Genomic DNA, 12,465 nt, shown 5'->3' on the forward strand with positions numbered 1-12,465 from the left:
GTTGTTGTGATTGTGAATATCCCACGGTAATGAATGCCTCTTCAGCTCTGTGGTTCGTTCGTCTCTGTCTGCTTGTTTAACTAAGTAGATGGTTGCAGGAGCATATGGCACCGGCACTGATGTCTTTTGAGGGATTCTCAGATCCAACGCAAAGAAGTGTAGTACGTCGTTCATCTTCATGATGACAGTCTGTGCTAGAAGACCTGTAAACAAGTCTGTTAGCAGCACTATGTCAATACGAGGAATCGGCGTGACGTCACGACACCGCGAAACACCCGGGAACCGCGGCGGTTAACTAGTGGGAGTTGTGCCAAACAAACGTTAATATCTCAAAAACTATACATGAGACATCGCTTATATTTTGACATTTTCAATGAGAGCAAAAGTAGCTCAAGGGTATGCACGTTAAAGTTGTGTGAACTGTTGCAGTTTTTAAAATGTAAACCGCACACAGCCGGGGCTAGAGTGAGACACTCAAGGCTGGCTCCATAGGGTCCCATAATTGCCGTTTCCCCCCAGTGACGTCGTTTGTTTACCAAAATGCCGATCGGCTGTTTCCTCGTATACCACTTAAGTACACAAGACACACACACACACACTCAGTCAGTGCTACTGCTAACCATGCTAACCATAAGGTGCTGTTACAAGCAGTGTATGGAAAAATATCATGTGTACATGACAAATTCAACATGCAACCTTCACACCATCAAGCCAGAAGCTGACATGTTTGAAGCAGAATGTTGTTGTTCTCTGAGGGGCTAATTTGACCGTAAGCCATGTTCAAGATTCAAGCTGCACTTTAATACTAAGTCATTAGATTACAAACAAGGAAGTTGACTTGGTGCAAAGCATGCAGCAGCACATGTTTCACAGCAGTGTTTGTGGGTAGTTTTCCACCCCCGTTTCTATTCTTCTTTCCAATATGTTGTCATTCGAGCACGGAATACGCCATAATAACAACCTCACATTTTCAGTGTGCTGCTTGCTGCTGGAGGGAGAAATGCTGAAACTAAAACTACTCTGAATTCAGTCTAGTGTAACAACAGCCTGCTGAATGCTGATCAGCAGTTGGTGCAAAGTTTTTGCACACTGTACCATTGTAACTTTCCCTGGAGCTGATTTGAGGAAAGGAGGTCTGAACAATGGTGGACTACAGACTGCTGCTGAGGCCGTTCACCAGCTGTTACATCCAAGCGGGCGCACAGTCTGTGTCCAGGCCTCAGGTGAACCATGCGTCTGGCATACTCTTCGCGCACGCGCTGGAGGCGGGGCTCCGCGGAGGGCGCGCGCACTCTGCGCCGGCCAAAACAGAACATAGTCAGTGCGCAGCTCGCTCCGAAACGCCAGGGGGCGGTACGAACAAAATCTCACGGAGAAGCGTTGAAGGAGGAAGCAAGGTGCCTGTGCTTGTGGTAGTCTATCAACGGAGATCTGCTGTGATTGAGTCCTCACCGTCCTCATCGTCGTAAAGTCGCCTTCGAAGCATGACGTTCGATTATAACGAACTAGTTGTGTGGCTTAGCCTTCTCAAATGTTGAGGGTCGTTTTTTAGAATTCAATACATAGAATTGGGAACGTTACATTCAATTTCATTCAGACTGTCTGGCACTCGATCGCCGCCATTTTCCCCTGGAGTCTTCCCTCAAAAGCGTCCATGTTGACAGTGTGCCAAAACCCGACGCGCTGATAGAAAAATCTCCATGGACGTGCCGCGACACGCCCGTGCGATGACGTCAAAATCGCCGCGCGCCCTATGCGCTTGGCTGGGCGCCAAGACTATGCCAAAGGCTTCAGGCAGGAACTGTAGGAAAGGAAAGTTTTGGGGGTGGTGCTATAGAGAACCAAAGTGGAACGTCACTTCCTGCTTCAGCACTGTACCAGCGATTTTCATCCGCCATTTATTTTCCCATAGATTTTCGTACAATGCTTATAATAATAGTTTTACTTGTTCAAACCAAACGGTACAGATGTATTTAGAAACAGGAGAGATCGCATAACATTTCACTCGGACCAAAACGTAAAAAAAATTGCGGATTTAAAGAAAATATTTTTCCGATGTAGTTTTTTTTACGTTTTGGTCTGAGTGAAATGTTTTATGGTCTCTCCCGATTCGAAATATAGCTGAACCGTTTGGTTTGGCCAAGTAAAACTATTTTTATAAGCATTTTACCAAATGTCTATGGGAAAATAAATGGCGGATACAAATGTCAGGTACAGTGCTGAAGCAGGAAGTAGGCGGTCACTTTGCCTCCCTATTCTGTAGTCAAGCCCCCCCCCCCCCCTTCTGCCCAACCCCTATGAGGAAGGGGATTCCTCCCTTCGATGGGGGAGAAATGCAATTATCTCCCTAACTGATGAAACGCTGCCTCAGGAGCTTTTTTTCTTCTTACCATTCTCTTCCTGGCTTTTATGACCTGAGAATACCAGTAGTGCCTTATAGTTTATAGCTTACAGCATGCATTTCTTTATTATGTGGACTTATCAGCCTCAGCAGCTTGTATTTCATTCATTCCTCTGATCCTGCCTTCAGAGTCAGGGACACTTTGCTTGGTGTTTTGTCTGCTTGCTACACCTCTCTGCACTCGTGTGCGCTGGTGGTTGATTTCTAAGCTAAATCGCAGTAGATAAAAGTGAAACCATGTTTTTCAGCATATGCTACCGTTTGACTTGCGTATGCTCGCCCCCAAAAATAAATTCATGCACGCAAGGAAAGTGAAAAAGGAGCACGTGTGCAATTTGATATTCAAAGTAGGATGAGTGTTTTCAATCATTAACATCAACAACACCCCCCCCCCCCACACACACACACACACACACACACACACACCCGCCTGGGAGACTGGCCAACAAACCAAGAGTGGAAAATATGAATAATAAAAAAGAATGTACCGTAAATTCCGGACTATAAGCCGCACCTTTTTTCCCGTTTTTTGGCCTTTTTTGGCCCCTGCGGCTTATATAACGGTGCGGCTTATCTATGTATTTAAAAAAAAAAAAAAAAAAAAAATCTCTTTTTTAGCACTCTTTCTAACTATAAATCCTATATCTATAATAAGTTTTAATTTCCTCTCTTGCCCTCTTTTCACCACACTGTATGACACTGTATGACACTGTGTGCACTGTAAAAAACAACACAGGTGGTGTTGTGTTATGTTGTTTTGTTGAAATGTTAATAAATGGGAGCTTCCTCAAACAGCCATCTCTTTCCCGACAATCCCCTCTGTGCATGAACCCTTACATATGGTAATTAAACATAAAAAAAAAAAAAAAAAAAAAAAAAAAAAAAACATTAAAACACCCGCGGCTTATAGTCCGGTGCGGCTTATATAAGAAAAAAATAGTCAACTTTGCAGGTGCGGCTTATACACCGGTGCGGCTTATAGTCCGGAATTTACGGTAAATAAAAAAAATAAAAAACTATAATTAAATACATTGAAGCAAAAACAAACAAAATAAACAGTAAGTAAACAAAGTAAATAAATAAAATAGAAACATTCTACAGCGATTCTAGTACAAAGTTATGGTTATCTGATCAGATACAGGCATAAATAATATTTCTTGTAGCGTTGAGATTATTATAATAGTTCAAGGAATGGTTGCCATACTTTATGGAATTTAGACAGATTGTTCTCCTAAGCTTTTCACATGTGCTCTTTGGAAAATATCTATATAAATCTATGATTTTTCTAGTATAATATAACAGTAAACCCCTGCATGTGTGCGCCTGGCTTTCTGCCCGTCTGTCATACAGTGTTGCCAGGTCATCATCATGCAGATGCAAGATTACCACAGCCTGATCAGATAGATGATCACCTCTAGTGTGCCTCACCGTTAAAACCTTCCTGATCATCATCACGCAAACCTCTCACACTGTGTTTTTCTCTGGACCTCCAGCCCATCCGCTCCACATCGATTTGAGTGGGCGGGCGACTCGGGGGTACTCGTCTTGACGGACAGCTCCTTCAGCTCGTGCAGCGTAGGTCTAAATAGTCACAACAGAAACAGACACAGAGGACTGTCTTATTTAAAGCAGTGGTTCTCAACCCGGGGGTCAGGACCCCCCCGGGGGGGTCGCGAGATTATTGTGTCCGATGACAGAGCGAGAGAGTTCATCATCAGAGTCTATAATCAGTGTAGCAGCCCAGTTATAAAGTCCAGGGGCATTAGTACGACTACGCTGTCTCTGCAGTGCTCAGGCCTTTGGGGGATTGTTTGTTTACTCAGTTGCTCATTCTCTCTCCCCCCTCCCTCTCCCCCCTCCCTCCCTCCCTCCCCCCTCTCCCTCCCCCGTCCTCAGGTGACCTTTAGACCAGATCTGTGCACAGCGGAGGTTCATGATGAACACATCAAAGGACCTCTGAAGGTAAAAAAGGCAGCCAGGATGGAGGAGGAGGAGGAGGCTTGTCACAGCTTGTCACACTTGGATCATCGCTATATAACAACACAGATTGTCATTAAAGAAGTGATTACCCGTGATAATTGCTTTGTTGCTCAGTCAACGTTGTTTTGTTTAGCTCACACTGTAACTAATTGCGTCGGATGCTGATTGCGCTGTTTATCACAGATCTGATCTGATATAGATTGCTTTTTTTGTCTGTCATTACAATCCATTATTATAATGATTCTCGCAGTGACGATAACGCGGTTATTCTAAAGCGCGTCAGGAGATTCCTCCTGGTAAGAGAGCATTGGTTATTATGCCGAATGACGGCTGTGTGTGTGTGTGTGTGTGTGTGTGTGTGTGTGTGTGTGTGTGTGTGTCGCTCAGGTGGGTGCTGTCGTCGAGGTGAAGAATCAGGACGGGGTTTACCAGGAGGCCCTCATCAATAAGCTGACAGACGCGAGTATATATACTGTTGGTAAGTCAACATGAAGCTGTGTGCTCTTCCTCCTCTTTCAAACACTCATAAGCCACTCCTCCACCAGGCGAAGGTTTCCTGGGGACGAGCTATCATGTCCTGCTTTCTCTCTCTCTCATTCTCTCTCTCTCTCTCATTCTCTCTCTCTCTCTCTCTCTCTCTCTCTCTCTCTCTCTCTCTCTCTCTCTCTCTCTCTCTCTCTCTCTCTCTCTCTCTCTCTCTCTCTCTCTCTCTCTCTCTCTCTCTCTCTCTCTCTCTCTCTCTCTCTCTCTCTCTATGATCCCCCACCCGCACTATCTGGATATGATGAAACAAGTATCATATTGATCCAGTATGAAGGATTTGATATCAGGTGTTCTGATCCAGATCCTGCAGACAAATGACATTACAGAGTGCTGCAAACAACACACCTGTATGTTAAATAGCTAGCTAGCTGTTAGCTACATTAGCTAAGCCCACTACTGCTGCCGTAACCACTTCACCGACACGGGACTCAAAATGCCAGTGTGTGAGTGAGCAAACGTTTCACTTGTTCACCAGTCGGAGTCACGCTCTTTCCAGTAGCCCATCAGCTTTGAAATCCAGTGAGCTGCTTGTGGCTTGCAGCTTAAGTTGAGTTCTTTGGCGCGGAAACGTCAAAGTTGTCCTGCTTTGCTACTGGTCAAAGAGTTTGATGATTGACACAATCATTTGGGCTGAAAAATACAAAACTGAATCAGTGGTGATAGGCTTGTGTCCAGACCCTAATGAAGGATTCATTGGGGCTGGTTACCAGGCTAACATTTACCACCATTAAAACTCAATATTTAAATTGACATCGGACAAATACTTTTCCCGTCCAGCTCACTAGATTCATAGTAGAATTGACTTAGTTAAGGCACACTCCGTAATTCAAATTTACATTTGAAAATTAATTATTTGCTTTGTGTGAAGTCCTTGAAAACAAAACAATTGTGCTTGAATGACGTAATGTAAAAAGTAGTTGAAAGTCCTTGAATTTCATCTTGTAATGCCTGCATGAACCCTCGTGTGTGTGTCCTGGGTCCTGTTGTCGAGGTGGGGGGTAACAGTTACCCCATTAGCTGCTTCCCTATCTGAGCATCCCATGATAGCAGATAGATTTGGTTGCAGATGACATGGCAGGAAGGCAGTCGTCTGCCCCGGCTCAGACGCAGATCATTTCCTTCCTGTTATGTCACATTTTGATTTATCGTGTCAATAAAGACGGGCACGGACAGATAGAAGACTGTCAAGTGTTTTTTGAGAGGAAACAACATTTCTTCTTGATTTGATCCCTGGGGCCGAGTCCATTTGGTTCTGGTGTGTGTTTAGTCTCGCTTGCCAGACTTCCCTCTCTTCCGGGAGAGAAGTCTGGCTGCATGGAAACAGGCTGCTGGTATAAGCTCTGCCATTGGTAGCCACCATTTCAGTCGCCAGCGGAAGAAAATCCCTTTCCGCTGCTGTGAAACAACGTCAACAATGCTAGCTCGTTGCTATGCGCTGGCTGAAGATGATTGGAAACCCCTGTTGTAGGGAGAGAGTCTGGTAAGCGAGACTAGGTTACAACCAAACAGAGCAGTTTTTCCCCAGACTGGAGATCTATGCTGCCAGACTCCTCTCCCGGAAGGTTGTAGTGAAATTACTGCTCCTTGTGTTTGTGTGTGTGTGTGTGTGTGTGTGTGTGTGTTGTGTGTGTGTCCTGTGTGTGTCCTGCTTTCTCTCTCTCTCTCTCTCTCTCATTCTCTCTTCTCTATCTCCTCACTCTGTGTGTGTGTGTGTGTGTGTGTGTGTGTGTGTGTGTGTGTGTGTGTGTGTGTGTGTGTGTGTGTGTGTGTGTGTGTGTGTGTGTGTGTGTGTGTGTGTGTGTGCGTGCGTGCGCGCTCCTGGCCTACATACAGCAGCCTAACAGTTTGTCTCTCCTCCTCTCATCTCCGCAGTGTTTGACGACGGCGATGAGAAGACCCTCAGGCGTTCCTCCCTCTGCCTGAAAGGAGCACGTCACTTTGCAGAGAGCGAGGCAAGTCCCTACTGTGCTGCTGTCCTGTGGTTTCACACCAAACTCCATACGCCCAAACTCTCCGCTTGCTGGGGAAACTACTAGGCTTTCTCATCCCCCCCCCCCCCCTTTTCTCAAATCACCAACAGTCTCACGTCTTTTCTCATTGTGGCCTTCTGGCACTTGAAAGCGGAGCTGAAATTAAAAGACTCGCTCATGAATGGTCCAATATTGGCATTCGAAAGTTCAGCTGCTGTGTGAAATTTGCCCTGTGGAATATTTCCAGGGGAAACGTAAACTGATATCGGAGCATATTTGCCAAATGTAAACGGTGTTATCCGCGCCGCCGGGCAAATCCCTCCTCCTCGTCGAAGTCGTAGCGCCTCGTTTTCCACAAGATCCGGAGGAGAGACTTCCCGCGAGGTATATACAGGGATACATTCTTTGCCTTAGCATTTAAGAGTGTGCTAACATGACACTGCTGTTTGTCTCCGTCGCAGACACTCGACAGGCTCCCCCTCACCAACCCCGAGCACTTTGGCACACCTGTCATCGGCAAGAAGGGGAACCGCGGCCGGCGATCTAACCCAGTGTGAGTATTGTCCTCCAGCCTCCAAACTAAAGAAACGTCATGCTGCCAGAGAGGGATTTTTCCTGTGCGAAATAAACTCGCAGTCTTCAGTAACGGGCTCCCCCACTTTTTTAAGTATGCTGACAGGGAAGTCGAAATGATGGCTTTACTCTCATCTCACTCTCGCCTCAGAAACAGCCTGAAGGCATCTCACCTCCTCCTGCTTCCTAATCCAGCGGAGCTCTGGTGTGTGCTGTGCTGTGCTGTGCTGTGCTGTGCTGTGCTGTGCTGTGCAGGCAGGCAGGAGAGAGGCAGTGGCCTCGGTCAATGTTAGCGTTTCGTTTTCCTCTCACTCAAATGTTCCAATGTGTGCTTTATGTTCCAGTGTGTCTTCTTCTCCTCCTGCGAGACCGCTGAGTGTTCCTCAGGGGGGGAACTTCTGAGAGGTTCTGGCGCTGGAGATAATTGTGGCTCCTCTCTCTTTATAAAGAGGACACTCAGGCACATAATCTCATTCTCTGACACCCTCCCTAATGAAGGAGATATTGAGTTTCAATGTTGATGTCTCTTTAAGCCCGAGTTACTAGGATCACAATGGAAATAAGCCTTTGGCTTTATTGTGTACTTAATCCTCGGCATGTGTTAATGTATGTAAACTGTCTTCATTTGAAGCTTTTTTATGTGGATTTTACATTGTGTTAAATAAACTACTACTACTACTCTGGGCTACTTTGCTTCCTAGGTTCTATACTTTGCATCCTAAAGGAAACACTTTGATAGATAATTAGTTAATTGAAGGATTTCAGCGGCGTTCCTTGATTTGACAAGATTATGAGTGAAGATGAAGAGGATGATGATTTCTCAATATGAGCAAAATGTCACAAATTGCCAACTTTGAGTCCTTAAACGTCACTAAACAAGACGCTGAAAGCCATTGAATTTGATGCCCAAATGAGTGGGAACCCAGTTATAAGTTATAAAGAGATGTGTTACCACTTGTTCTGATAGATCATTGTCTTTTATAGCGAGGTAAACGGATCCACTTTACCTGCTGTAGTATCATTCATCATCCTAGGGGGAGAACTCTCACCTGCACACATTTTAATCGCTCCTCTGATTTACTAGCATACTTAGATTGTTTATGGCCGTGACTCAAAGCGTTGTTGTTGTTGTTATTGTTGTAATGTCAGTTATAGCTTGGCTGATTTCCTGCTCTTGAGTCCTGCCAGACCTTTCGTATATAATATTATGTACATACAGACTTGTGCTGCGAGCCAGCCTAGTGAAGCATAGAAAGAGAGCTGGGGATGTGTTTGCCTCGTGGTGCTGCTGCTTGCGTCACTCAGACACATGGTCGCCTGTCTGTCTGTCTGTCTGTCTGTCTGACTGTCTGTCTGTCTGTCTGTCTGCCTGCCTGTCTGTCTGTCTGTCTGCCGGCCGGCCGGTCCGCAGCGTTTCTCTCCCCACGCGGAGGCCTGCCTGCCTGCCTGCCTGCCTGTCTGTCTGCCTGCCCCAGCATCAGGCTGTCTGTCAGGCAGCGGGATGACCAGCCGCCTCATCAGTAGACAGATGCTAACGAGCTAGCCCATCACGGCGAGAGCGAGCCTAATGTTTCGCTCCCCGTGCGCCATCATGATAAGTGCGGGAAAATGAGGCTTTTGTCGCGCTACGCACGATCGCCCTCATGTGCGTTTACAGCTGCCACTTTTCACGATGGTTTTTTAAGTCGCGTAACACGACTTTAATGAAAAGCAAAAGCGATCATGGAAATTCCTCCCGTCTGCCTCTATTGATAGAGACACAGAACCCTCTGGTGCAGTCTGCTTCTTTGCTGTGACTTTGTCTGACCTGTTTATGTATAGCAGAGATTTAAGATGAGATGATTCGCCGAAAGCTTTAAAATCTGCAACTGGTTCCCTGTAGTTACGCAGCATATTTTGTTGACATGCAGATGTTTACAGCATACGGAGGCAGGCACTGCTCATCTAACAATGACTTTAGTCACCGATGTTGATGGATTTTTGAATTTTGAATTTATTATTATTATTATTATTAATTTCAGGAGTTGTGTGAATATTTTCCTGTAGTGGTTTGCTGCAAATTTAGCCCAAGTGTCCAAGTTGTGTACGTTCACTCTGAGCCTGCTTGTTCCATTCAAATGAACGCAATTAAGCTGTCAAATGGCATGCAATGTAAGTGAGCTGTAATTCCTGTCGAACGAGGTGACGAATGTGTTTTATTGTCACGTCTACATGCTCACTGTAGCTTTCTCACATCTGTCACATCACGTAGTTATTATTATATAATTATATTATTATACCAAAGTGAGTCAACGGCTCCTTTTCTTCCACAGTAAAGAGGAAGAGTCATCTTCATCCTCCAGTGAAGAAGAGGCGAGCGACCAGCGGCAGAATGAGGATCTGTTCGGCAAAGTGGTCTGCGTGGAGGGGGTCGCCACCGGGGACAAGAAGAAGACCATGTGGTATCCTGCACTGGTGAGCTCACTGCACTGCCTGTCTCTCTGTCTGTCTGTCTGACTGTCTGTCTGTCTGCCTGTCTGTCTGACTGTCTGACTGCCTGCCTGCCTGTCTGTCTGTCTGTCTGACTGACTGTCTGTCTGTCTGTCTGACTGTCTGTCTGTCTCTCTGTCTGTCTCCCTTTCTGTCGCTCTCTCTGTCTGCCTGTCTGTCTGTCTGTCTGTCTGTCTGACTGACTGACTGACTGACTGTCTGTCTGTCTGTCTGTCTGTCTGTCTGTCTGACTGTCTGTCTGTCTGTCTGTCTCTCTGTCTGTCTGCCTGTCTGTCGCTCTCTCTGTCTGCCTGTCTGTCTCTCTGTCTGCCTGTCTGCCTGTCTGCCTGTCTGTCTGTCTGTCTGTCTGTCTGTCTGTCTGTCTGTCTGTCTGTCTATCTGCCTGCGCTCTGCTCCATCACTGTTAGGGAGCAGAGACCCGTTGCTGCTTGGATCTCATTCCACTCGTACATTTGTTGTGCCATTTCATCTAAACTGCTGTGTTGGGAATTAAATCTAGCGTGTTAGACTGTGTTGTTGAATTAAATCTACTAGCGTGTTAGACTGTGTTGTTGAATTAAATGTAGCGTGTTAGACTGTGTTGGAGACGTACTACTCAGTGTTGCTAGTTGCTACGTTGGGATCGAGTGGCTCATTTGGTCATCTGGCTTCTGCAGAGTAAATAAATGGAAAGCAACGCTGCTCAACTCTGAATCAGGAGGAAAAAGTAGCCAATATAACTTGTGTAACTTTTTAAATTATTATTTTAATTCTGATTCTGATTCTGATATAACTTGTGCTTTCACTGATGTCTAGAACAATGCAGGCCAGGGTAACGGCACACACTGGTGTGACGCCAGAGTTATCAGTCTTTTCCAGTCCTCCACCCTCCCGTTCACTTTCGGGCCGCTGTGTTAGCACACAATGACATGGTGACAGGCGCTGTTTGTTTATGTAAGTGGTGCATGTCGAACTGGGGGAGGATGGGAGAGAGGGCGGGGGCGCGCTGTCCCTTTAACTATTATTACTGTGTAGTCAGCAGGGCCCCGCCCCCAGGGTTTGTTGTTCTTGGCCTCTGCTGACTGAGCTCCTCGCCGCCTCCCGGTGGCAGCCCAAGGAACTACATCGAAATGTAGCCTGCCCATTGTCGACGCTGCCTCCAGACAGTCCGTATGCCATCGAGGCAGAGGGGTGGAGCAGTTACACTCGTATAGATGTGTCGCAGCAACAGATGAGACATGGAAACAGGTGGTAAAGAACAGTGTGTTCCTAGTTCCCCGGTTAAAATAAAATAAAATGGTTAGATATGTGCGCATGTATGCAATGCAGCATATATGCGAGGGAGGGAATCGGGAAGGTTTAGCGAATGTGAGTCTGTGTGTTGAAGCGAAGTCGTGCATTATGCACGCGTGTGCCATGTAGAGAGGAGCAAGCGTGCAGGCAGTGGAGTAAGACAGAGACAGAGTCCTGGAGGAAATCAAATCTCCACGAGAGCAGCGCTGCCCCCTCTGGTTAGACCCTGGCACTGGAACAACTCCGTCTGTTGTTGTTGCTCGTGAGTCTCCAGTAAACAGCAGCAGCAGCAGCACATGCTGCGAGTGGGCGTGCGAGCGCTCTTCATCTCGCTCGCTCGCCCTTGTTTTTCCACACGCGTGCTTTGTAATCTATCAGCGTGGCCTTTTGCTCAAGCATCTGTATTCACTGACTCGTTCTCTGATTCCCCTCCTCTACCCCGCCTGACCTTTCTCTCTCTCTCTCTCTCTCTCTCTCTCTCTCTCTCTCTCACTCTACACACTCTCTCTCTTTCTCTCTCTCTCTCTCTCTCTACACTCACTCTCTCTCTCTACTCTCTCTCTCTCTACTCTCTCTCTCTCCCTCCCCTCTGTCTCTCTACTCTCTCTCCCTCTCTCTCTCTCTCTCTCTCTCTCTCTACTCTCTCTCTCTGCACATAATCAAGGTCATCTCCCCGGACTGCCACGACGACGTGACGATGAAGAAGGACAACATCTTCGTCCGCTCCTTCAAGGATGGCAAATTGTGAGTCATCCCAACTCATGAGTCTGTCAATAAGATTCCTAAAGGGACACTTTTGCTGCGTGCCACGACTAAAGGAAGCATATGCACTGCTCTGCGTATTGAGTAAGGAGATACTTGAGTGCACCCTATTTGTGAGGCGCAATATAAGTATACTAAAGTATTGTTCTAGCAGATATCACACACACACACACACACACATGCACACACACACACACACACACACACACACACACACACACACACACACACACACACTTAATACTTTAATGTGGTTTGTTTGAAACACTTCAAGTAGCTCTACATTACTCCACTCTCTCCTGAACTTCCCCCTCACGATCAGTCTCCAAATAACAGTTTAGTCTCCAAATAACGGTTCAGTCTCCAAATAACAGTTCAGTCTACAAATAACAGTTCAGTCTACAAATAACAGTTCAGTCTACAAATAACAGTTCAGTCTCCAAATAACAGTTCAGTCTCCAAATAACTTTCTGG

General features: G+C 46.2%; 1 protein-coding gene across 5 annotated transcripts in view; it reads left to right on the forward strand.

The window, feature by feature from the left end:
- arid4b (AT-rich interaction domain 4B) overlaps positions 1-12,465 on the forward strand; it is a 49,919-nt gene that overhangs the window by 17,339 nt on the left and 20,115 nt on the right. For all 5 annotated transcript variants that reach the window (XM_083658416.1, XM_083658418.1, XM_083658420.1 and 2 more), the window contains exons 4-9: positions 4,298-4,363; positions 4,769-4,859; positions 6,797-6,876; positions 7,356-7,447; positions 9,780-9,921; positions 11,894-11,973. In XM_083658416.1, the coding sequence (XP_083514542.1) occupies positions 4,298-4,363; positions 4,769-4,859; positions 6,797-6,876; positions 7,356-7,447; positions 9,780-9,921; positions 11,894-11,973 (551 nt within the window). The remainder of the gene's footprint in view (positions 1-4,297; positions 4,364-4,768; positions 4,860-6,796; positions 6,877-7,355; positions 7,448-9,779; positions 9,922-11,893; positions 11,974-12,465) is intronic.

Source organism: Poromitra crassiceps (assembly GCF_964638095.1).
Source record: "Poromitra crassiceps genome assembly, chromosome: 22".
Taxonomy (NCBI): Eukaryota; Metazoa; Chordata; class Actinopteri; order Beryciformes; family Melamphaidae; genus Poromitra; species Poromitra crassiceps.